The sequence below is a fragment of the Chaetodon auriga genome, chromosome 20 (genome assembly GCF_051107435.1).
Source record: "Chaetodon auriga isolate fChaAug3 chromosome 20, fChaAug3.hap1, whole genome shotgun sequence".
Classification (NCBI taxonomy): domain Eukaryota; kingdom Metazoa; phylum Chordata; class Actinopteri; order Chaetodontiformes; family Chaetodontidae; genus Chaetodon; species Chaetodon auriga.
Genome location: NC_135093.1, coordinates 989,765 through 1,014,658, shown reverse-complemented (window position 1 = coordinate 1,014,658; position 24,894 = coordinate 989,765). Strand labels below are relative to the sequence as shown.

At 49.5% G+C, this 24,894-nt stretch overlaps 1 protein-coding gene across 2 annotated transcripts in view; it reads left to right on the top strand.

Annotated features, from left to right (window-relative positions):
- Positions 1–24,122, top strand: part of LOC143339185 (corticotropin-releasing factor receptor 1-like) — a 40,091-nt gene extending 15,969 nt beyond the window's left edge. For both annotated transcript variants that reach the window (XM_076760280.1, XM_076760281.1), the window contains exons 5-14: positions 3,761–3,846; positions 8,728–8,834; positions 12,410–12,530; positions 13,901–14,054; positions 15,360–15,420; positions 16,803–16,875; positions 19,339–19,424; positions 20,894–21,029; positions 21,277–21,318; positions 23,829–24,122. In XM_076760280.1, the coding sequence (XP_076616395.1) occupies positions 3,761–3,846; positions 8,728–8,834; positions 12,410–12,530; positions 13,901–14,054; positions 15,360–15,420; positions 16,803–16,875; positions 19,339–19,424; positions 20,894–21,029; positions 21,277–21,318; positions 23,829–23,969 (1,007 nt within the window). In that variant the 3' untranslated portion in view covers positions 23,970–24,122. The remainder of the gene's footprint in view (positions 1–3,760; positions 3,847–8,727; positions 8,835–12,409; positions 12,531–13,900; positions 14,055–15,359; positions 15,421–16,802; positions 16,876–19,338; positions 19,425–20,893; positions 21,030–21,276; positions 21,319–23,828) is intronic.
- Positions 24,123–24,894: the final 772 nt, after the last annotated feature.

The window sequence follows — 24,894 nt, the reverse complement described above, 5'->3', positions numbered from 1 at the left end:
CTTCACACACGGCGGCTGACAGTAAACGCATCGTGTTGCAGCTCACATTTGTTCTGCAGAAGAGCATAAAAAAACGTCTCATTTAGTGTAAATATTCAGTTATTTCGCCTCCTTCTGCTGCTGCTGCTTTCTAATTGGACGGCGCTCTCAGAGGAGGAAGACGCTTCTTCGCTGCAGCCATTGATCCGATGTGTTGAACTGCTGAGCCAGCGTGACTAAATTTGGGTCAGCGTACAGCCGTGTTGTGTTCGCGGGACCCTCTGAAGAGCGCTCGGTGCTGCTGAGCAGTGTGCGCAGGCTGCAGCGTTGGGAGATGGTTGAGCCGCGGCCTTGGAGCGCTGCCTGTGTTCCATCCACACGTACCTGCAGCTCCTGTTTCCACAGCCGGGACTTAGCGCCTGGCGCGGCCCGGGCGCGGCCTTACCCCGTTCAGAAACAACAATGGTGGTCGCTAAGCAAAGATTAAAGTGCTGTGTACTACATGTCTTCAAACAGTGAAGGCCTCACTGAGCCTCTGACGCTCCAGATACGAACCTGCGTGCCGTTAATAGAACTTCTGGCACGTCACCAGTTTGGCAGCCGTCTGAATGAAATCAGAGGCTATTTTAAGGACGCTGAGCTCGTGACCCTTCAAACGCTGTTTTACGATGCTTTCAGAGGCTCGTTCCTGCAGCAGGAAGTGGACGGGGGGGGATCCCACCTCGTGCTTGTGCTGCGTGAATGTTCACGGCGCTCTGCTGCTCAGCGTGCAGCCTGTGGATTTAATGAGGTGAGAGGACGATGGATTCTTCCAAGAAGCTTCAGGACCTGGCTCCCGTCCCGCCGTAAACCCCCCCCCCCCCCAGTGCTTTCTGTCCACTTACTGCAGAATTCACTCACTTTTACGGCAGCTCATTACAGGACGGAGTCCACGTTCAGGGACACGCAGTCGCTCACTGTCTGTCCCACAAAGACGAGGCGATGAGGCGGTTAGCCTAGCTTAGCATGCTGCTGTGTGGAGATCCTTTACTGCAGTTCTTCTGGTTCCAGCACAGACCTGCCCGAAACATGAACTCTGCTTTCTGCGTTTCACTCTATGTGTGGATGAAACAAACGAGCTGAGCGTGTGAACGGCTGAGCTCTGGCTCTTCGTCCCTTCTTCTCACTTTTCCTCTCACATGTTTCAGCTCTTTGCATCCTGTAGCTGCTGCGTATTAAATCCACCTTCATGTGCTTCAGCTGGAAAACTTCCTTCACCTCTTCTCAGGCAAACTGACAGAAAAAGAGAAGCTTAAAAACACAGAGGACGCCATCATCAGGACTTCAGACATCAGCTCCTCGTTCTGAAACATCAGCACAGATATCGTGTGTTTTTGTAAAGAGCTTTAACAGCCATGAATCAGCCTGTGGTCAGTGCCAGAGAGACGTCATTTCAAGGTCCTTCTGCTTGATTTGAAGGCTCCAGCGTCTCTAAATGAAAGCTTTGAAGACGTCTGCTGCGACGCCTCTGATTGGCTAACCGTGGGTGTGTAAACCTTCTTTGAAGAAAACACACTTTGCTTTTTAAATGTGTGTTTTCTTCATGAGGTCACTTCAGTGCTTCGACTGTAATTCATGCTAATGGTTTGCGACCATGAACCCAGAGGAAAGCTGTCCCATCATGCAGAATCATGCGAATTCGACTTGAATAACAGAAGGGAATTATGGGACAAAGTGTTTGTTTTTAATGAGGAGATTCGGCCAGAATCCAGTTTGTCACAGCTCTGATTGTCCAAGTGTTTTTCCTCCAGAGAAATAAAGCAGCTTCAGGTCTGATGATGACAAACGCTCGTCGCTCGCCGTCGCGTCTGGACGCAGAAGCACGAAGCGTGTGCACGTCGTGCGCTCAGTCCTTCACAGAACTTCATCGCTGCTAACTTTTGACGTTGACTCGATTCTCCACAGACAGATTTTAAGGCTCTGCAGGATATTGCGTTTGGGGTTTAGGGAATATCACATGCGAGGTAATCTTGATTGGGGCTGACAGTCCTCTTACACCGTCAACATGCTATTTTTACTCAGCTCATTGCACATTATTGCCCTCAGGCAGTCCAATCCCATCTCATCTCTTACCCTCCTCAAAATCCCTCATTATTAAAACATGCGTTTGGGCTCATCAGCCTCCGTCTCAGGCCACGTGGACACTGGTGAGGATACAGGTGATACATCAGAACATTTCTGAATGGACGTACAGTCGTGATGTCGGGTTTGTCCTGAAAGACTTAAATCCTTCAACAACGTCAGCAGCACTGAGAGGCTCGTGAGGATGTGCTGAGCCACATGCTAACACCTACATGCTAACATTATTACTGTGAGCAGGTTCAGCCTGTTAGCATGCTAATGTCTGCTAATTAGCACTGAATATAAAGTCCAGCTGAGGGTGTTTGGTCATAAATCAACGTCTTGGACGAAATGGGACAAATTGAATGTCTGATTCAAACCAGTGCATCAGACAGAAGTGTGTGTGTTTCCAGCTGGCTCGTTAGAGATTTATGTGTTTTTATGCTGCTTTGAAGGTTCAGCGAGGATGAAGAGTGACCTGATGATGAGCGAGCTGCTCAGAGGCTGAACGTCTGTCCGATGGAACCTGTCAAACGGACGCAAACAAAGCCTCCGTTTCACTCATGTGTCTTTATTTCTGCTGGCTGACAGATTTCAAGCGTTTCCTGTCGCACAGAAAAACAACGCGGCTTCAAGTGTGTCGGCGGCAGACTTCAGTGTAACGACCCGAGTCGACCCGCCGGCGGCGCCGGGTCAGAGCTGTCCATAAAGCTCAGAGCGGGACGTTTGGGGACGGGACGAGCGATTAAAGGGCGACACGTCGTGCGTGCTCTCGCTGCTGAGCGTCAGAATCCTCCGCTGACAGGAAACCTTCGTTGACGGTGAGATAACTAACTCAACCTGGAGCTTCGCTCTTGAACGCGTCATCCAGCCTCACCTGCTGCTCTGCAGACGGCTGCTGAGGAGAAATCATCAGTAAAAAACGTCTGACGTCTCTGCTTTCAACTTGAAATTGCCTCATTTGCAGTATTTCAGCTCCACAGTGTCCTATTTGACGATTTCATTTCCTTCATCTTAAGAGATAATAAATGTGAAATGACAAATGTGAAATTTGTTGGAGATTATGTCCCTTCTGTCCTGTGTGTGCTGTGACTCTGCAGCCCTGCATGGAAAATGTAATTTCACTCATCACTTGTCAGAGCCTTCATGGCGACCCCCGACTCTCTGGCTCGATATTATCCAGCAGTGTGCAGAAATGAGAGCCGGCGAACGCCCTCACACTGGTGACCGCGCCTCTCCTTTGATTCAAAGGGCGAAATGTTAAAAACGTGTCTTTTAGTTGCGTCTCGGCTCACGTTGATGCGAAGAACTCGCCGCCCTGCTCTTCCCACGCGGTCGACCGGCTGGACTGGAGGTGCAGCGTGGGTCAGCTCACGCAGGACGCCGACGCCGGACGCGGGCAGACGGCGGTAAACTGTCCTGACAGCAAACGTGTGAAAAGTCTCAGCTTGTACGACTTCCTCTAATGATATCTCTCCAGATTAGTCTCAAAAAAGGTAAAGGTCACAGTGCCACTATGAATCCAGCAGGAATTCACATTTTGCACATTTTCACAGACGCGAGGCCAAAAAGCAGGAGGCAGAAAAATGAGCGTTCGCATCCTGAAAGCAGAGAAAGTGAAAAGCCTGAAAGCTGCTGATAACAGCGCTCTGTCTTCTTCTCCTCCTCTTCCTCTCTGCAGATAATGTTTACAGGAAATGTCTGGCAAACGGGACGTGGGCACTGAAGGGGAACTACTCCATGTGTAAGGCCATACTTCACGAGGAGGTAACACGTCCGTGTGTGTGTGTGTGTGTGTGCGTGCGTGCGTGTGTGTGTGTGTGCATGTGTGTGTGTGTGCGTGTGTGTGTGCGCACGTGTGTGTGTGTGTGTATGTGCGTGTGTGCGCGTGTGCGTGCATGTGTGTGTGTGTGTGTGTGTGTGGGCGTGTGTGCGTGTGTGCGTGTGTGTGTGTGTGTGTGTGTGTGTGTGTGTGCGCGCGCGTGTGTGTGTGTGTGTGTGTGCGTGTGTGCGTCCTGATTAGTGAGGCTTTTCACAAACAGCCTCTAAGCATGAAACACTCAGTAATCAGAAACCAAAGCGAGGTTAGAGGTGGAGGATGGTGCAGCAGGTCGACTGGAGGCTTATTTAGAGTAAATATTGATTCAGGGTTTGTTGCTCAGAGCCTGCAGCCATAAAAAACCCTAAAAATACCACAAATGTACAACAAACCGTCCGACGGCGTCGCTTGAAGGCTGCAGCTTCACGGTGAGGCTGCACATCCACCCGCAGCTCTTCCTCCTTCGAACGCACTCAAAGTGCTTCATTTTGTAAAATCCTCCAGAGACGCAGCAGAGGTTTGGAAACGCCGCTGTCCTGCAGCGACGCGAGAGCAAAACGCAGTCGCTCATGTTTGGCTGAAAGCAGCAGCGCCGCCGTGACGCTCCTGCTGTGCTCCACATTTTCATCCATTCACATGTCGCAGGCCTGTTTTTTTTTTTTTTTTTGCATCCACCTGGACGCTGTATTGTGATGTGCAGATGTGATGATGGCGAGCGCTTATTTTAATTAGGATGGAGCGAAGGACAAAGCATTCAGACAGAACAGGCTGACCTAAATCAGGGAGACACTTATTGTATGTAAAATTGGAGATGACATGATGGAAACACACGACACGGTGTCTGTCTGACCGACCATCTGCTGGAGCTGAGTATTCACCGTCCCTGTGCTGCTGCAGCAGGGTTTCCTGTCTCACATCAGTCGATATCCTCGTGCAGCTTTAGGGGTTAAAGATTTCTTAATTCTGTATTGTTCTTCTGCTCGGTAAAGCAGCAGTGTCGGTTCAGGACTCTGAGTCTGCGCCCTCAGCCCATGTCTTCATACTGAAGTCTTAAACACGTAATGTCAATGTTGGGGACTATTTTCAGCTGCGGATTAATACACATTCGGTGCTCTGGTGAGTATTTAGAGCAGGCATGTTCCCCTGTGTTCATGTTTATTCAGCCATCATCTGTAACGAGTCTCACGTCTGTCCAGCGACATCGTGAGATGATTGACAGCACGTCTCATGTCTGTATGCTACATCTGAAGCTACGATGCTTAGCTTAGCTTAGCATAGAGACTGGAAGCTAGCCTGCCCACAGCGACAAATACACAACCGGCAGGGTAAAATCAGCGTGTTGTGGTTTCGGTTCGTTTCTTCATGCTAGGCTAAGCTAACTGCCTCCAGACATGAGAGTAGCGCTGATCTTCTCATCTCACCCTAAAGCCGACGACCGGATTCTTCGTCCCAGCGAACACAAACCGGTGTGTGTGTGTTTTTGTGGTGATGAAGGAACATGAAGGACGTGTTTTTCATGTTTTCAGAGTTTTATCGGCCTTCGGACGACACACACTCTGTTTGTTCGAGGCGTCAGCTCGTTGTCCGTTCAGGTCTCTTCATGAGATTTCTGGACAAAAAGAAAACGTGAAGCGTCTTTGCCTCACGTGTGGAGGCGTGTCGGCCTGTCCCTCAGCTCACCAGGCGCACTTCATTTATACGCTATAGATCCGTGAGCGCCAGGAAGCAGCGCTGCGGACTGAGACCTTTCATTTAGTGTTTTCCCCGAGTCTGATGTCCCATCGATCCGCGCAGAAGATGGATAGAGACTGTCTGACCTTTTAAAAACGTGGCTTTGATTTTGTTCCTTTTGTAGCCATGAAATAAATCAGCAGGTGGCAGCGGCGGCGTGATTGACGCGTGGGAAAAGGAGGCGGGTGGAAGGAGCTTCTCTTTAAAGTTCAGCCCGTATTGAACCAGATATTCAGTGGTCCCACTGGGAAGAGAAACTATGTGGATCAAAGGCTTATTGGGAAGTTTGCTTGAGGGGAAAAATCCTCTTTTGGTTTCGGGACGCTCTCGAGGTTATTTTCTCAAAAATCCGATAAGAGTCTTTGTTGTTTCTCACAGATGGAGAGTGAGTCAGGTTTGCTTTGGGCTCCTGTGGGAGTCACTTCCTGCAGCACCGGCGGGCAGCGGTGGGCGGGTCGTCCACCCCCCCCCCCCCAGGCTCAGCGCTGCCGTCCACCTTAAAACCTCCTGTTTCCTTGATTTAGGTCCTGATGTGTCAGCCGCTGTGTGTGCAGTGACTGATTCACATCTCTGTCAGGTCTGCTCACATGCACAGTGATGGAGCAGTCACTCAATCTGTAATCGTTCTAATCCCTCCTGCTGTCAAACCGCCCTTCAAACGGTCCCTTTTTAGCATCGCTCTGCTGTGAAAGACGAGGGACGAAACCTACAGTCCTTGTTTGGTGAAAAAATGTGTTTTACTGCAGCGGAGGGACGCGAGTCAGACCACACGGATACGAGTCCCAGGACGGCGGCGCTCACGTGGTAACAGACTGCTGAAGCCTCAAATTAGCTCCGGCTGAACTTTACGACGTGTTTCTGGAGCAGAATGTGGACTGTGGTTCAGCGTGTGTGAAACTGGTTTGTTCCATTAGGTTTCTGCTGCGCACGGTTTCACACGCTCAGTTTAACTGGCCTTATTCAGTTTCAAGGCTTCCTCTCTGATTCAGTGTTGAGGCTGCAGGTGCACCAGAAACCAGGGTCCGGACTCCTGTACGGTGGCCTGGAGAGCTCAACACACTGCAGCTGAAGAAGAAGTGAAGAAAACGTGTTCAGCACAGAAATTAGTGAAAAAACCAACTCGTAATTCACTTCACAGAAAAAAACGGATGTAAGTGTTTTATGTTAAACTTTGTGATTGTATGATTCAGATCAGTCTAGTAATTAGCAAAAGGCTAATGCTAACAGCAAATATCCAAAATAATGTCCGGATCGTGAGAGTCAGAATGTTAAACAGGAAGAAAATGATCAATTTTCCAAAATCACTGATAGATCATTCAGTAACTTAATGACCACGGCAGCAAATAACCTGTTCCAGGTGTGTTCGTCACTCTTTACTGTCCCCTGGAAACTCCCCTCGTTTTCTGCTCTGTTCATTTTTTAGGAAACTCCTGCTTCGTGTACCTTAAGTTGACCTTTCCGGGCCACCGTCCTCTCGTCCTAATGAGACCCAAACTCTGATTGAACAGTTTGACAGACCTGGGAGCAGCTGTTACCTGTAATCTGTCCTCTCTAACCTGTGAGGCTCCAAAGCTTCTAATGGCGAAAGCTGATATTGTTTAAATAAAAGATGGGAGAGGTCTGATGTGGAGCCACGAGCCGGAGACGACGTCCTTTTGGAGAAAGTGTTTCCACCTTTTCTGAACGCCGCCGTCATGACCTCCTCCTGCCTCCCCGAGCTCCCTCCATGAGCTCTGCGTCTTCGGGGATAATGGCGTGCACGTTTCCCGCCTGTCCCGAAGGCGTTTGTGCTGCTGTGCTCAGTTTTACGACTTCAGAGACGAGTTCGGATCCTGCCGTCGTCTCAGCGTCTCGCTTCGTGAAGTGTGAGTGATGCTTGAAAGCGGGTTTGAAGCAGGCGTGATTGTGATCGTGGCTCTTTACAGTAGATATTCTGTTTAAGGAGACTTGAAAGAATCCAGCGCTGCCCCCACAGAGCAGCCGTCTACAGTAAATCAAAGCTCAGCCACGGAGCTGGCAGCTCAGGAAACGCTCACGTGACTCGATTTGTAACCGTCAGACGAGTCGATGCACGTTCACGTCGTCATCGGTCCGCCGTAGACTGAGAGCGAGTTAAAGACTGGAGCTGCTGCACCAAAATAAAGTGAATGGGAAACATGACGCGTTCGAGGGCGGGCGGTGCAGGGATTAAACATGCCCACATTTAATCTCGGCGTAGACACCAGCAGGTTACATAAATCCACTTACAGCACAGATTACTGTTGGTAGTGCGGGGAAAATCCGATCACAATGGATTTCTGAGTCAGACAGTGGACTTACAGGCACAGATTCACAGGGAGATGCTCGGAAAGCCGCAGCCGCGCCCGAGCTCCCAGAAGGCCTCGTGTGGACGGGCGCTGCATGTGTGAGGTCGTCCACGTCCATCAGCCTCCCACTGTTCATGTCTCAAAACCAGGACCGGAGGGGCGCCACGGCCCCTGAGACCTGCAGGGTGATGGGTGGCTTTTAATGTCCTGGATGGATCAATGAAGAGGTCCAGACCAAGACCAGAACCCCGTCACCACTACAGTGACACAAAGAGATGAAACACAACTATGACCACAAACAGACCCAAAGTGACCAATGAGACAACAAGACGACAGGGAGATGAGAGACAACCACAGAGACAGAAAAAATGACCACAAAGAGACAAAACACAGCAACAAAGAGACCAAAGTGACCACAGAGACAAAACACAACCACAGACAGGATATAACTCCAGAGCTGTGACTCGTTCAGAGTGGACGTCTTGCTCTGCTGTGGGGGGTCTGGGGGGTCTCTGTCTGTGTCAGTGGGCTCATTGTCTCATAATCCGTCCATGTCTGTGGACTAAATAGCTGCTGTTTCCTGATATCATGTCAGAATGTTTGAAGTTTGTTCTGGTTGAGCTGAATAAACAGTGCAGCCATCAGTCATGTGCAGCTCACTCCTGCTTCTTTAAAACTGTGCCCCCCCCCAACTCGTCCCGTTAAGACCCCCAGCAGGAGTCGGCTCTGCTGAAAGGCAAAATGCACACCGTCGGTCTCTGCTCTCATCCTGTGTTTCTGTCCTCACTGCAGAAAAAAGGGAAGATGCACTACCAGATCGCCGTCATCATAAACTTCCTGGGTCACTGCATCTCCATGGTGGCTCTGCTCGTCGCCTTCTTCCTCTTCTTGTGTTTGAGGTAAGTGTTGGCTCTGCCGCCGCCGCCGCCGCCGCCGGGCCGCCGATAATCCTAAAGACATCCTTGATGTGACAGAAGCGTCCGTGCTGCTAAGATCCCTCGTTCAAAGCGCCTCTCGTTCTTATTCACAAACCGTTTGGTCATGGGATGAAGCGTTCCCTATCTCCATCCCGCAGATGTAAAGGGGTTTAGGCGCCCGCAAAAACTAGGGCACATTTCCCCACAAATGGGAATAATATACCCGTCTGAGAGCGGAGAAAAGCAAAGGCCTGCTGGGACGAGCGGCGGAGGTGCGATGAGTTTCCCCGACACTGAAGTAAACAGAGAGAGAAAGGTCTTAGCACCCTCAACGACCGGCGCCGCGATCGATCCCCGAGACACTCCGGAGGGGTGAGAAAAGCGTGAAAGGACAGACGTTTGAGAGTTTATGAACAGTGTGTGGGCTCGGACGGGGGGGCTGGAAATGACACGAGAGCGAAGGAGTTTGACATTTATTACTCACCTTCTTCACTGTTTAATGAGAGCGAGGGCCGTTTAAGGTGAGGCCGCCGCCGCCGCTGCCGGGGTGGAGGGACAGGTTGACGCTGGTGTTCAGTGCTGTGGAACTGAAAGGAGAGAAGAGGATCAGAGCCGAGACAGAAAAGTTCATCCAAAAATCACTGAAGCGCCTTCTGTGAGGTGACGTTTCTGAGCGAAGCAGAACAGAAATCACACTGTGAGTTCGAGCTTTAAGGTTTCCCTTTGACGGCGTCCTCGGCACGCGAGCGCCGGGCGCTCCGCCGTCATCCGGCGGGACTGTGTCGTTATCTGTCGGCCATTAGCTGTCAGTGTATTGACAGTTTGGTTGAGAGGTTCACTCATCTGAAACTGACCCAGAATCTGTGAACTGCTGAGTGTTTCCTCCGCTTTATCTTCAGATGGTGTCTGAGCCGTGTGCGGATGTTTCTCAATGAAATGCATCATGGGAGGCGCTCTCAGTCGTCAGCTGGACGCTCGCTTACGGTGTGCCACTTCCTGTTTTCACTGCGATGTGAGAAACTGTAACTGGGACTCTTGATTGACACTGATTGGATCCAGCCAATCAAATGAACCTTAATGCAGCTGCTGGTGTGTTTTTGTCTGGAGACGTTTTCCAGACGTCAGTCAAACAGTCTCACACCTGAAGAGCACAAAGATCTCTTTGCTTGTTTTTCACTGTGAGTCCTGTCTGCAGTCAGGTGGTCGTGATCCAGCGAGCTCGAGGGGCAACCGGCCGAAGACGACTGTTCACCTTCACCCACGGCCGCCTCCCCCTTTGTTAGATCAGGAGAGGAAGACATTAATAAATCAGACCTCGGTCACCCTCTTATTAAAGTGCACACCAGGCTTCAGCCGGCAGGTCCAAACACGTCCTCTGACCCGTCTCAGTCTGAGAGGACGGACGTCCGTGTGATCACATGCGTTAATGTTTGAACGAGTCATCGGAGGCATTTTTCACAGAAAAAAAGCTTTTTTTAAACACAGAGTTTATGAAAAATGAGACTGTATTGATCCCTGAGGGACAAGCTCATATTACAGCAGCACAGAGACACACTGAGACTGAGAGACAGACAGAGAGACAGACTGAGACTGAGAGACAGCGGAGACAGACTGAGACTGAGAGACTGAGAGACAGAGAGACAGACTGAGAGACAGAGAGACAGAGAGACAGAGACAGACTGAGACTGAGAGACTGAGAGACAGAGACAGACTGAGACTGAGAGACAGAGACAGAGACACACTGAGACTGAGAGACAGACTGAGAGACAGAGAGACAGACTGAGACTGAGAGACTGAGAGACAGACTGAGAGACAGAGAGACAGACTGAGACTGAGAGACAGAGACAGACTGAGACTGAGAGACAGAGACAGAGACAGAGACAGACTGAGACTGAGAGACAGAGAGACAGACTGAGACTGAGAGACAGAGACAGACTGAGACTGAGAGACAGAGAGACAGAGAGACAGAGAGACAGACTGAGACTGAGAGACAGAGACAGACTGAGACAGAGAGACAGAGACAGACTGAGACTGAGAGACTGAGAGACAGAGACAGACTGAGACTGAGAGACAGAGACAGAGAGACAGACTGAGACTGAGAGACAGCAGAGACGACGAAGGGCCGTCTGAAGGAAACTTTTCAGATTCCTGATGACTGAATAACTGGGCTTCATGTTATCTGCTGTATTGCAGTATGAATGAATTTGCCCTCAGGGATCAATAAAGTCTCATAATAAATCCAACATATATGTAATAATATGATGAAGTTCTACACGTGTGAGTGACGTTCTGTGTACATACGATACAGTAACACGTTGTAATACAGAATCATGAAATATGTATCATCAAAGTAAAACACAGTGATGTAAGTAAAATGATATGACAGGATGAAATACTGTGGTGGTGAATGTGTTGAAGTACTTGTACGTTGGTACTTTTGGTACTTGTTGTGGACGTAGTGGAGGTGGTTTCAGCTCTCAGGACAGCGGGGACGCATCCTTTTTCATGTCTTTCTCTGCGTCTTTAACAAAGACGTGTCTCCAGGAGCGCTCACGTCTCTGCTTGATGAACCCTCGTCCGGCCGTGCCGACCCCAGAGGCAGGACGCCGGGGGAAGTGAGGTCACTCAGAGTAATGAACGGGACTGAGAGCCCCCCCCCGCTGCGCCGGCCTCTGTGATGCTAATGGAAGCTCCAGAAACAGTGTGACACAGCGGGGACATTAGCCACTTGTTTGTGGGACAACCTGCGTTATAAATCAGAAATGTGCATGTTCTGTCCCCTGCAGGCGGCTTTCTTTGCTTCTGTGTAATGTTGTAATTAGTCTTTCTGTGCAGCTGTTGCTGTTAATTAGCCTGTATTTTCTATAAGAGCCGCACGCTTGATAAAAACATGAAAAGCTGCAATAATTCAATGTCTCGTCTGCTCAGTCAGCACAAAGCGGCGCAAGTGACGCCTATTAAGAACTGATGCACGCTAAAAAATAAATCCCGTCATTCACGGCTGGCGGAGCAGACGCAGCCGCCGCTCGCCGATGACGCCGTCAGCTGGTGAGGCCGTCACTACAGTGACCGCGGCCGCTGTGCTGCGTCCGCTCATTCGTGAGCTTCTATTTTCGACGCTCGCTCGCTCTGAGGCACTTCAGCAGATTTTAATTGTATCCTAAGGTCGATTTATTTACAGCATTAAAAAAACATCAGGCTTTCAGGACATGACACAAACAAGAGAGCAAACAGCGGGAATGAAATGTTACTTCACGTTAGATCAGGGGCGAAACGCCACTTTGAGGCTGAACCTCTTCATTGTTCATGTTCTTTTTCTTTGAAATGTTATTTTTTATCAGGGAGGAACATGCAAAATCCTTTCAGTATATTTCTCATCGTTCATGTTCACGTCTTCCTTTCCTGAGCTCGGAGTGGACGGACAGTTGAGTCCTGACAGTTTGGTGTCTTTGTTTGAAGAGAGGAGCAGCGAGCGTCGCTTGTCGTTCACCTCTCTGCTCACTGTGGGATCCTGTTGTTTTTGACGCTGAGTTTTTTCCCCTCGCTTCGTCTCGCAGGAGCATCCGCTGCCTGAGAAACATCATCCACTGGAACCTCATCACCGCCTTCATCCTGAGGAACGCCACCTGGTTCATCGTCCAGCTGACCATGAGTCCTGAGGTGCACGAGAGTAACGTGGTACGAACCCGAAGCACCGAGCCAGCAGTGAATGCTAACGGCTAACAGTTCAGTGTATCACAGCCTCACACACACACACACACACACACACACACACACACACACATACACGCACACCATCCTGCTGCCTCAAACACCCACTACAGCACCAAACGTGGATTCATCCGCTGCTGAAAATAGTCCCAAACAGTCCGACGGGTTTAGGAAATTGTTTCGCCTCTTTCAGAAATGAAACTGTGTATTTGTGAGGCTTTTTAAAGGTTTACCTCTTCAGTAGAAGCCGATGGGGTCACAGACAGGAAGGGACATCAGAAACCAAAAGGCAGATCAACATATCGTCAAGAATAATCTAAAATAGCGTCATCAGTTAAACGGTTTGTGAAGTCAACCCTTGTTTTTGTGCTCAAACCTGTTTGTGTTCACTAAAAATGACCCAAATCCTAAATCAGCTGTCAAAAACTGTTTTCTGACGTTGAAGCACGACACGATATAAACATTTTCCTTCCTGTCTGTTGAAGGTTTGTTGAAAAGTTCTTCCTCTGTGGTGCCTTCAAGGACGTTTCACATTCAGCCTCTGCTCTCACGAGCTGCAGATAACAGGTGCTGAATTAAAGCCAACAGAGAGCCGTCGTGTGATTGAGCGTCACGCTGAGTCACCAGATCAACAAGCTTGTAAGACAAAAGACTGACGAACATGGAAGCGGGAAAGTTAGCATGTTTCTGCCGTTAAAGCTGCAGTGGACAACAGCTGAACGACCTGCCGCCGCGTATCCCTCCGCGAAGCCCCTCCCACCAAACCCACGAGTCCCAACAGCAGCAGAAAGAGGCGTCGCCCTGCGAGACCTCGTCCTCGTAGGGCCAGCTTGAGCCTTGACACGACCCGTGTCCCCCCAAGACCCATCGTCTCAGAGAGGCCCCCCCGAAACAGAGCGCCACTGGGGCCGGCGAGGCAGCTGTGACGCACGCACACACACACACACACACACACACACACACACACACACACACACACACACACACACACAGCTGTAGGCAGAGGATGCATCACGAGTGTCCAACGCTGCACGCATGCATGCATTTGTAGAGCAGCCAATAGGAGCGCCGCCCTCTCCCTGAAATGGCCTGTGATTGGCCACAGTCTGCACTGCCGGGCTGGGTTTCTGAAGGCTGACAGCAGAGCCTCGAGGAGCTGCAGACGTCTAGTTTCTGTCAGACCTCTTGAGTTACAGGATACTCAGCAGCTCAGCGGGAGAAGCTGTTCTCAGCCGGCTGTCGAGTCTTACTTGAATAATTTGTGGTAACCTGTTAAACAGCTCTGCAGTAAGATCGAACATTGTATTTCTGAGAAACTGAAATGTTTGATTTTGTAGGTTTGGTGCCGTCTTGTCACCGCCTCCTTCAACTATTTCCACTCCACCAACTTCTTCTGGATGTTTGGCGAAGGCTGCTACCTCCACACCGCCATCGTCCTCACCTACTCCACCGACAAGCTGCGCAAGTGGATGTTCATCTGCATCGGCTGGTGTGCGTACGCCTCCTGTCTCTGTGAACCACCTGCACTGTTCACCTTCATGAAAGCCTCACACGCTTTGGTTGAAGATTGATACCACTCCTGTGTCTGTGTGTTAGGTGCGTAGCTTAGCATAAAGACTGTTAGCCTGATTGTGCCTAAAGGTAAAATACATCAGCCATCATCTCTGAAGCTTAGGTATTAATATTCTGTGTGTCTGTTTAATCTGTACACAATCAGAAGAGTAAATGGGACAAAATGTGGTTTTATGGAGTTATGCACCACGCTAACTGTTTCCCTCTGCTTCCAGTCTTTATGCTAAGCTAAGCTAATCACCTCCTGGCTCTAGCTGAGTGATTGTCGCGCAGACATGAGAGTAGTATCATTTCTTTTTTTATTAAACTGTCAGTGAGAAAGCGGGAAATTGCTCCCCATGATGCTGAACTGTGGGTTTAAGTCTTGTCAGTTTGGGTAAGTTTCATTCCAGCAGAACAAACTGAAGGTCAGATACAAATTCAGCCAACAATGGGAGCGGCGGTCTTGATGGAGATAGCAGGATTTCTCGTGGCAGCTGGGAAACGTATTGGTGAGGAGTTTTCGAACGCCCCGTTTCACACTGTCAAACTAAACTATGTGCTGCTGAGATTAGGTGTATTGTGCCAGCTGGATTACATTTCCCTCAGGGCAGCGTGAAGCCTCCGTGTGAAGGAGGGCTGTGAAAAAATAAATAAGATCAAATTTTACTTGCCTCGCTTAGCTTCGGGTCGGGCTTGAAGAGCAGAGATGTGAAGGCAGAGCGGTTTGGACAAGAGACGAGAACAACGAGACAAATGACGTTTTTCAGCTAATCCGGGGCTGCCACACTGGATTTCCTGAGGTTTAACATTACACTGATGGCAGCGTATTGCTAATGAAGTGGAGCATTTCCAGAGACGTGACACTTACACGTGTGACGCGGCAGCTGGCAGGGCCTTCATGGCGCCGTTAGTGTCATCTAGATGTAAGTAACGGCTGTTTGACTGCCTTATTACGCTGCTATAAGTCGGTAAAGCCGCCGATCGCTCTGCATTATCATCAGCCGGAGTCCAGCTTTTCATTCATTCACAAAGAAATATTGGGATGGTGACAGGTCCTGGCTTGCATCTGTGGGTCAGAGCACACCAGCAACAATCGCTTTTGACAGAGCTTGGCAGGCTGGTGCTGAAGACGGAGACGAGGATTTCATACGGCAGCGTGACAACCCTGCAGTGCTGTTTTGTGATCTGAATAGGACAGAAAGATGGAGGAAGTCTGTCATTTGTCTTTTTTTTTCTCCACAGGTATACCATTCCCTATAATTGTGGCGTGGGCCATTGGGAAGTTGTACTACGACAATGAGAAGTAAGGCCTTTGTTGATGTCAGGTTCTTCTTAGATGTTCTGATTCTTTGGCCTGTAACAAAAGGACAGCGGCAAAGTCAAACTGTATGACATGAAAGAGACGAGCGTCTATTAATAACCTGCTGTAATCACATTTGCATTGTGCACTGTTCTTAACTACACATTGCCCTGCAGCCATTTCCCCTTTGATTAGGAGTGCTTAGTGCCTGATTGATAGAAGTGTTCAGGGGTGTTTGCACCGATTTGACTGGTGGACGTGGCGTCAGCGTCCTGACAGTAAAGTCTGCTTTTGTCTGTAATTTAAAGGAGGAAGCTGCTTTATGTTCTACACTTTGTTAAAAACTCAAAAAAAGGTAACGGGCTAAATTAATACTGGATCTGCTAATTAAAGGACCAGTCTGGAGGATTCAGGGGGACCAACTGGCAGAAATGAGATCCATGTTTCTACAGGAGCCCAGAGGGGACAAACCAAACGTTGACTCTAGAGGGACACTTTCAGGGCCACTGAGGACGGTGAGACGAGGGCTGTTCAGCTGTCACCACTAGATGTCACTAATCCTCCACACTGGCCCTTTAAAGCAATATTAATTGGTCCTTTTGGCCACTTGGGGGCAGCAGACTAGGCTGTATATTCTCAGCAGACACGGAGCTGCACAGCGTTTCATTCATTTCCTGTTTTGTCCACCTGATGAAGGTAAATCCAACATTCGCTCTTATTTTAGCTTCAGCAGCTCCAGAGGCTAACACCTGGCTCCTTGGCTGCTAAATGCTCCACTGTGTTCCGGCTAGCTCGCCCGTGTGGAGCCGAGCGGATCGTAAACATCAGCTTTATCAGAGCCGAACGCAGCCGCTGGAAACAGGGCTGATGAGAGCCGTGAGAGTCAACCGAAACGCTGTAGGTCAGATGTTCGATGTCTGTTTGTAGACAAACATTAAAGCACAGATGAAAACAGTCCTCGTGAAATGGACCATTTATTGAGTAACATGCTTTGGGTCTTTTCGTCGAATTTATTAACAAAATGAAAGCTGTAGAATAACGGCAGCCTTATCGTCTTATTTCAACTTTTATATCATTGTATTATCTAAAAGTGCAGCATCCTTGTTTCCAGTTGCTGATTTGCAGAAAATTACAAAAACATCATTTTTATTTGAAATAGCCTCATTACGCGCCCAGAAAATAAGTTTTTATGGCTTAATTCTGAACAAAATTCCCTCCAACACTCTATAATTCATAATTTGGTAAATTGCTGACAACAGTAAACGTGTGTAAACCTTGAGCACAAATCAGGAAATGAATTCTGACGCAGAGTGAAGTTGGAGATGAATTCTCCATGAAGAGCCGTTCAGAGCCGAGCAGGACTGATGCTGCCCTCCACCTTTCAGGTGCTGGTTTGGGAAGCGAGCTGGCGTCTACACAGACTACATCTACCAGGGTCCCATGATCCTCGTCTTGGTGGTAAGAGTCTTTCTGATTTGTGCTCCAGTGGCGGCGCTCACCACAGAGCCTGTTCTACATAACTTCCTGATACAATTAGTCTCCATTATGTGTTTAGAAACGCTGGAACCGCATTCTTCATGTTAGCCGTGATAAATGGGAAGCTCCAACACTTAAGCCTCCAAGTATAACTTCTAAATCTGTGCAGCTTGGCACGTTGAAAGAAATATGGGAATCAGTTGGATTCTGTGCTGAAAAACAAGAACCAAATCCAAGAATATGTTCGGTCTTGTTTGTACCTATTAGGAATTATCTGGAACACTGGGTTATTTCCACAGCCTGAGGGGAAGCTTTTCACGCCTTTATTTCATTATTTCATCAGGTGTAAATTATCATGACTGAAGCCCAAAAGCTCCCTCATCTGCTTCCAGCTCCGTGTTCAGCAGCTAAGCTTTTAAATGAGAGTGAAGAGCAGAGGCAGTATAACGTCCCATGGTGGACGTGCACCAGCTGCAGGGCCGGCGTTCAGAGCGCGGATGTGTTATCCTGCCTCTTCCTCAGCGAGCGGCCTGTGTGACGCTGCACTCGGCCCTTCGCGGAGCTCCTGTGAACGATCCAGCAGATTTTGGAGATTGTCTGGGGACTCGGCCCGGCTCCTCGTACAAGCTTTAGTCATCTCTCGTCCGGCTGGGCTCCCAAAATGCCGTCCTCGATCTTTATCCACATGCATGCCCTCGCGCTGCGGCCGCTGCCTCTGCTAGCACCCCCCTCGCTGAGGCGATTGGACCGTTTTTCTGCTCAGTTTGGACTGTTTTGTCCCTGCTGGGTCTCCAGTGGTGGACTGACCTTCCCTCCCTTGTCAGAAACAGCACATTCCCTCATCTTCTCTGTGTAGCTGTAAAAGTCATCCCTCCAAGAGGCACTTTATGTTTCTGTCTGTGCTGCTTCACTCCCCTGAAGCGCCCGTCTGCCTCCTTCACTGTCTCTCTGCAGAAATTCTCCAGCCTTGCTTTCCATAGCAGCTCCTCTCATGCTTTTATCTCTTTGCTTAGCACTTGATCCTGCAGGATCATCGTCAGGTCAGCGGAATATTTGTGGCGCCTCCTGTCAGGCTGCTGTGGTTGTGAACTTTCCATGCCTCGCCATCGGCGGCTTTTAACGTCAGCGATGAACTGATGTGCTGCTGTAACGAATAAATACAGGATGTTATTAAAAATGTTAGCGTAAGCAGCCGTCCGTGTGGTCAGTGAGGACCAGTAATGGACGGTTCTTGAAAGACTGCCATGCATCTGTTCGGGCCAAGGTCAGGTCAGCCGGCCCTGGAAAGTATTCCTACAGCTATTTTTGCCCCATGTTACATCATTCACACCTATTCCATGAGCTATTGATTTTGTCATTCGTCACAATGTGGAAACTTAATCTGGAGGAGCTCTTCAGATAACGGTTATGGGCTTCGTTATTACAGGACAAGGCTGACGAAGACCAACAGTGAATTGAGCCTAATAGGCAGGTTTTATCTGTACAAAAGCTTTTAGAGCCACAGAGCTCCGCTGTTGTCCTTAAACCGCTAACACGTTACATGACACAGTAAACAGAGCAGTACCACCATGTACAAATACTCCATACAATCACCAGATACTCAGTACATGTTGTTCATTGATATATAGTTCCGTTCAAACACTACCTGTGGGTACTGTGTGTGTGCTGCTCTTGCCTCTGATTTCAGTTGTTCTTGTATTTTCTTTCTTACTCTCTTTTTATTTTATGCACTTGTTTATTTTGTGTTTTCATTAAGTTTCTCTTTCTGTGTTTATTTCTGTCTCTGTGCTGCTGTGACACCTGCATTTCCTCTCTGGGGATCAATAAAAGGGTTTTCTTATCCAAAAGAGCTCGGAAACAGCAGGGGGTGATATTAGCCTGAACTTCCCGCGCTGGTTGCCTGGCAACTGGTCCAGACCAGGAAGTGTTTTGGCACGTAAACCCGTAAAACTACGAACTGATGTTTTCACACTCGGGCTGATTGATGAGGTTTTCAGGTGTTTGCAGGCAGATTCTGTGACCTTTGGACACATCCATGCTAGCCTTTCCCCTTTGTTTCCAGTCTTTCTGCTAAGCTAAGCTAGCTGTCAGCGATAGCCTCATTTTTACCGTCAGTCAAACGTCAGTATTCCCCAAAATGTTTTCTGTTTCTCACTTCATGTAGCCTGTGTTAGCCTGTATTAGCCTGTGTTAGCATCATCACTGCTGCTAGCTGCCTCTTCTCTCTGAAATTCATGTCTGTTAGCTTTAGCTGGCTAACAGCTAACTGCGTGTGATGCTAAAGCCTTCTGCCAGGAAGCCTTCCTCACATGCTTAAAGTGAAGCGGTCTCAGTTTGGTTGGGTTTAAGCACCAAAACTACGTGGTTGGGTTTGGAAAAGGCGGTTGACTTGGACTCTAATGCTCGTATGAAGAGTTAAACCTGACACGTTTGATTTTCCTGCAGATCAACTTCATCTTCCTCTTCAACATCGTGAGGATCCTGATGACCAAGCTGCGAGCTTCAACCACGTCAGAGACCATCCAGTACAGGTAGGTTCACCTGCTGCGTTCAGACGAGACAGACAGCTGCCTGTCTCTGTGCTGTTGTCTCTGCCGGTTGTCTCTGTCCTGTTGTCTCTGTCCTGTTGTCTCTGCCAGTTGTCTCTGTCCTGTTGTCTCTGTGTTGTTGTCTCTGCCGGTTGTCTCTGTCCTGTTGTCTCTGCCAGTTGTCTCTGCCGGTTGTCTCTGTCCTGTTGTCTCTGCCGGTTGTCTCTGCCGGTTGTCTCTGTCCTGTTGTCTCTGTGCTGTTGTCTCTGTCCTGTTGTCTCTGTGCTGTTGTCTCTGTCCTGTTGTCTCTGCCGGTTGTCTCTGTGCTGTTGTCTCTGTCCTGTTGTCTCTGCTGGTTGTCTCTGTCCTGTTGTCTCTGTGCTGTTGTCTCTGTCCTGTTGTCTCTGTGCTGTTGTCTCTGTCCTGTTGTCTCTGCTGGTTGTCTCTGTCCTGTTGTCTCTGTCCTGTTGTCTCCGTCCTGTTGTCTCTGCCGGTTGTCTCTGTGCTGTTGTCTCTGTCCTGTTGTCTCTGTGCTGTTGTCTCTGTCCTGTTGTCTCTGCTGGTTGTCTCTGTCCTGTTGTCTCCGTCCTGTTGTCTCTGCCGGTTGTCTCTGTGCTGTTGTCTCTGTCCTGTTGTCTTTGTGCTGTTGTCTCTGTCCTGTTGTCTCTGCTGGTTGTCTCTGTCCTGTTGTCTCTGTCCTGTTGTCTTTGTGCTGTTGTCTCTGTGCTGTTGTCTCTGCTGGTTGTCTCTGTCCTGTTGTCTCTGCTGGTTGTCTCTGTCCTGTTGTCTCTGTCCTGTTGTCTTTGTGCTGTTGTCTCTGTCCTGTTTTGTCTGTCCTGTTGTCTCTGTGCTGTTGTCTCTGCCGGTTGTCTCTGTCCTGTTGTCTCTGTGCTGTTGTCTCTGTCCTGTTGTCTTCGTGCTGTTGTCTCCGTCCTGTTGTCTCTGCCGGTTTTCTCTGTCCTGTTGTCTCTGTGCTGTTGTCTCTGTGCTGTTGTCTCTGTCCTGTTGTCTCTGCTGGTTGTCTCTGTCCTGTTGTCTCCGTCCTGTTGTCTCTGCCGGTTGTCTCTGTGCTGTTGTCTCTGTGCTGTTGTCTCTGTCCTGTTGTCTCTGTCCTGTTTTGTCTGTCCTGTTGTCTCTGTGCTGTTGTCTCTGTCCTGTTGTCTCTGTCCTGTTGTCTCTGCCAGTTGTCTCTGTGCTGTTGTCTCTGTCCTGTTGTCTCTGTCCTGTTGTCTCTGCTGGTTGTCTCTGTCCTGTTGTCTCTGTCCTGTTGTCTCTGCTGGTTGTCTCTGTCCTGTTGTCTCTGCCGGTTGTCTCTGTCCTGTTGTCTCTGTCCTGTTGTCTCTGCTGGTTGTCTCTGTGCTGTTGTCTCTGTCCTGTTGTCTCTGTCCTGTTGTCTCTGCTGGTTGTCTCTGTGCTGTTGTCTCTGTCCTGTTGTCTCTGTCCTGTTGTCTGATCACTGGTGTCCTCTGCAGGAAAGCTGTCAAGGCGACGCTCGTGCTTCTTCCTCTGCTGGGAATCACCTACATGCTGTTCTTCGTCAACCCGGGGGAAGACGAGATCTCTCAGATCGTCTTCATATATTTCAACTCGTTTCTGGAGTCCTTCCAGGTATGATGTTGACGGGGACGGCGAGGCTTTGTCGTCCTGTCAGAGACAATAATGGTAATGAGTGCACAGCTGATTGAATGAATGTAGCGTGTGTGATAAGCTGCTGCACATGCGATTAAAACAGGATCCGGCCGTTGATGTTTTGAATGCCTGCCCTCCTTTCTGACCATGTTTTGTTCCTCTCTTCGTCTCCCCCCCCCCCCCCCCCCCCCTCCTCCTCCTCCCCCCCCCCCCCCCCCTCTCACAGGGCTTCTTTGTGTCAGTGTTTTACTGCTTCCTAAACAGTGAGGTAAGCAGATCCACGTGCACTCATTGGTCAAACACTGTGTTCCTCCTGCTTCAGACAAACAGTTTAATGTCTTCGGGGGCTGCTGCTGTGTGTTTCTGCGGGAATTGAGTGACAAAGCTCGAAGCTCTTATATTTAGGGCACAATTAAGACTTGTCATCCGCTGACATAAGTGACATCACTCTCTACGCTTTATGACACTGTCAGCCCTAATTTGCTTCCATGGAGAAATCAGGGGTGAAACCCGCTCTGAGAACGGAGAAATGTTAATATGCAGGCAGGCAGAGATGCTACTCATCATTAATGCATGATGGTATTATTATTAATGATACTTGTAGTAGTAGTACTGTATTACTGTAGCGGCAGCACAGTTAATGTGACAAAAATACTCAGGTTAGAAAAAGGAAACACAAACATGCGTTCACATACACACACGGACAAAGTGTTGCTTCTTTCCTGCAGAAATGATCTTTTTCCTTTTCCTGCAGTTTATCTGTAATGTTTCCTCACAGCTGACCAGCGTGTTAATGCAAACAGTCGTTTCAGAGTTTAGATTTTTACATATCCAGACAGCTCAAACCGATGGCTGAGGTGAAGCAGAGCGCGTCTCTGAGCAGAGAGGCGCGGTGATGATCAGCAGGGACACGTTTACCGCCTTCACTGTGTTAGCATGCTAACATTAGCTAACGAGCACTAAGAAATACAGCCGAGGTTGACGGGAAAGAGGAGCTAAATGAGTTAGTTAATCAGTTCAAGCTGAGACGGACATATTTTATGGCCGTCCATATAAAATGTGTCCAGATATTTCGCTCGAAGCCGCGAATGTCAACCTCACGGTTGCACGAGAGGAGCGGTCGGAGACTCACCACAGTCATCGTGGGGGAAGCAGCCGTCCACGGTGGTGACGGCCCACTGCTAACGTGGCTAACAGAAAACACGCAACACACACAAATGCAAACAAAATGAGCGCTGACACTAAATCACATGGTACAGTCCAGGAAGTGTGAATGTGGTTTGGTCTGAGTGACGGCGCGGGCCAGCAGCTGTCACGCTGTGATTGATGGCTTTCTGCTTTCTGATTGGTGCACAGAAATATGTGACAGAGCAGAGAAGCAGACAAAAATCAGAAAACCTCTCACATGAACACGAGCAGCTGGCTCATGTGGGACCTCCGCAGTCAGACAGGAAGCTGTTTGAGGAGATAGATTTTATGGCCTTTAAAGGTTTAAAGGAGGCGCCGTCGCGCTTTGGATCGATACCCTTTTGGCTTTGACTGCCAAGCTCCACCTGACGGTGCTGAACAGTCCCTGATGAGGTGGAGAGAAGGCGTAAAGGCACCTGTCACATCACCTGACCGTCACCTTTAACGGTGATGGTGGGGATGAAGGTAGATCTTTAGGGGAATCATTAAGGGGACGTCTCAGCCGCTCCATCTCGTCCAATCAGAGGATCCTCGTTACCTGACAGGTGATTCCTCGAGCAGCGTGTAATATCAGCCGCCCTCCGGTAACCGTCCCTCGCTGTGTCGGCCGGCTGGATGATGGATGAATATCTGCTCGTGAGCCGTGTCGCCGCTCCGGCGGGGGGCTGAAGCAGCATGAGCACCTCACAGAGGATATTGATTCAGCGTTCGGTTTCAGGCCGAGAGAAGCAGGAAAGCAGGAGGGCAGAAATGAGACGGATGAACGAAGGACAGCCGAGGTCACACTCAGCACAGAGAAGACATTTAGCTGTGAAACGATGCTGAGGACAGAGCCCGATGAGACGAGCTGGCAGACGTCATCGGACGCTTCATGTGGGTCACATTTTTAGGTTGAGGCTGTATCGTGTTTACTGGACGGATGGACACAAGTGGGACACGTGGGACGATTGATTTTGGAAGAGGGAGCGAGAGAGGACGAACCTTTTTTAATCATCGTTAAAATGATTGACGGCACGTTTAACGGAGACTGTTTAGAGAAGATACGGAACAAGTGAAGAGGAGCTAAACGGACAGTTTAAAGAATGAAGAAGATAGAAGCCGAAGTTTGAGTCTGAATTTTGAGATTTTAAGTTAAATTATGAGATTAAAGTCAGATTTAGGCAGAAAATCAAACGTTAACCTAATGTGACAAAATGAATTCAGAGAATTTAAAGCTCTTATTTAAAAGTCGTAACTGTGATTTTATTCTGACGCAGTACATCACATAAAATATCTCCAATTAATCTCAAGTTAGATTTCATCTTCCTGTTTTTCACTTCAGACTCAGAATCTCAGTTTAAGGATTTTTATTTTCTCATTCTTTTCGTTTTATTTCTTTCTTTTCTGGGCAAGATTTGGCCTCCATAGAGTCAGATGTCAATCATTGTCATCATTAAAGTGAACTGAGGAGCTTCGTGCGTTGCTTAGCGTCCGTGTGCATCACATATTAAAATATGTACAGTATGATTTATTATTAACAGCAGCACAGACGAGTCAGTGAACGCACCAGTCGTTACCGACCAGCTGAGTCTTCCTGTTTGTCGTCCACAGGTGCGCTCAGCTGTGAGGAAGCGCTTCCACCGCTGGCAGGAGCAGCACTCCATCCGAGCCAGGATGACCCAGGCCATGTCCATCCCCACGTCGCCTTCACGGGTCAGCTTTCACAGCATCAAGCAGTCCACGTCGCTATGAGACAGGAGACCGGCTTCGTCCCGGAAACGTCGTCCTCATCGTTTTCTGCCACATCACCGAAAACACAGAACACTTTCTGAGCTGAGGCCAGCCGACAGAGCCGGAGGACTGCACCTCAGCAGGGACACAGCGCGGACGGGACGGGACGGGACGGGACGGGACGGGACGTGACGGGACGGGACGGGACGGGACGGGACGGGACGGGACGTGGCGGGACGTGGCGGGACGGGACGGGACGGGACGGGACGGGACGGGACGGGGGGAAAAGAGACAAGAGGTTAGTGGATCAAAGATGTACGAGACCAAGCTGATTCTGGATCTGTGACGTGGATGTTCTGACGTCGGCCTGCCACAGAGCTCTCGGTTATTTCCTTTTTTTTTTTTTTTGCATCGGAGCGAAGGAGGGTCTGGTGCTGCTGAACTGCACTGAACTGGAACCAACCCAGTGGACACTGGACTCCGATCCTGCAGAGGCAGCGACTGAGTTACTCAACTCACATGATCTGCTCCGTTTTTTGTGTTGCTGTCACTCAGTCAGTCGTCTGTTCGTTTCGTTCGTGTTGTGCTGTTTCCTTAGCTCTCCGTCAGCTCTCCGTCAGCCCTCCATCAGCCCCTCGTCAGCCCTCCGTCAGCTCTCCATCAGCCCCTCGTCAGCTCTCCGTCAGCTCTCCATCAGCCCCTCGTCAGCCCTCTGTCAGCTCTCCATCAGCCCCTCGTCAGCTCTCCGTCAGCTCTCCATCAACTCTCCATCAGCTCTCCGTCAGGTCTCCGTCAGCTCTCCGTCAGTCCCTCGTCAGCCCTCCGTCAGCTCTCCGTCAGCCCCTCGTCAGCCCTCCGTCAGCTCTCCATCAGCCCCTCGTCAGCTCTCCATCAGCTCTCCGTCAACCCTCCATCAGGTCTCCATCAGCCCCTCGTCAGCCCTCCA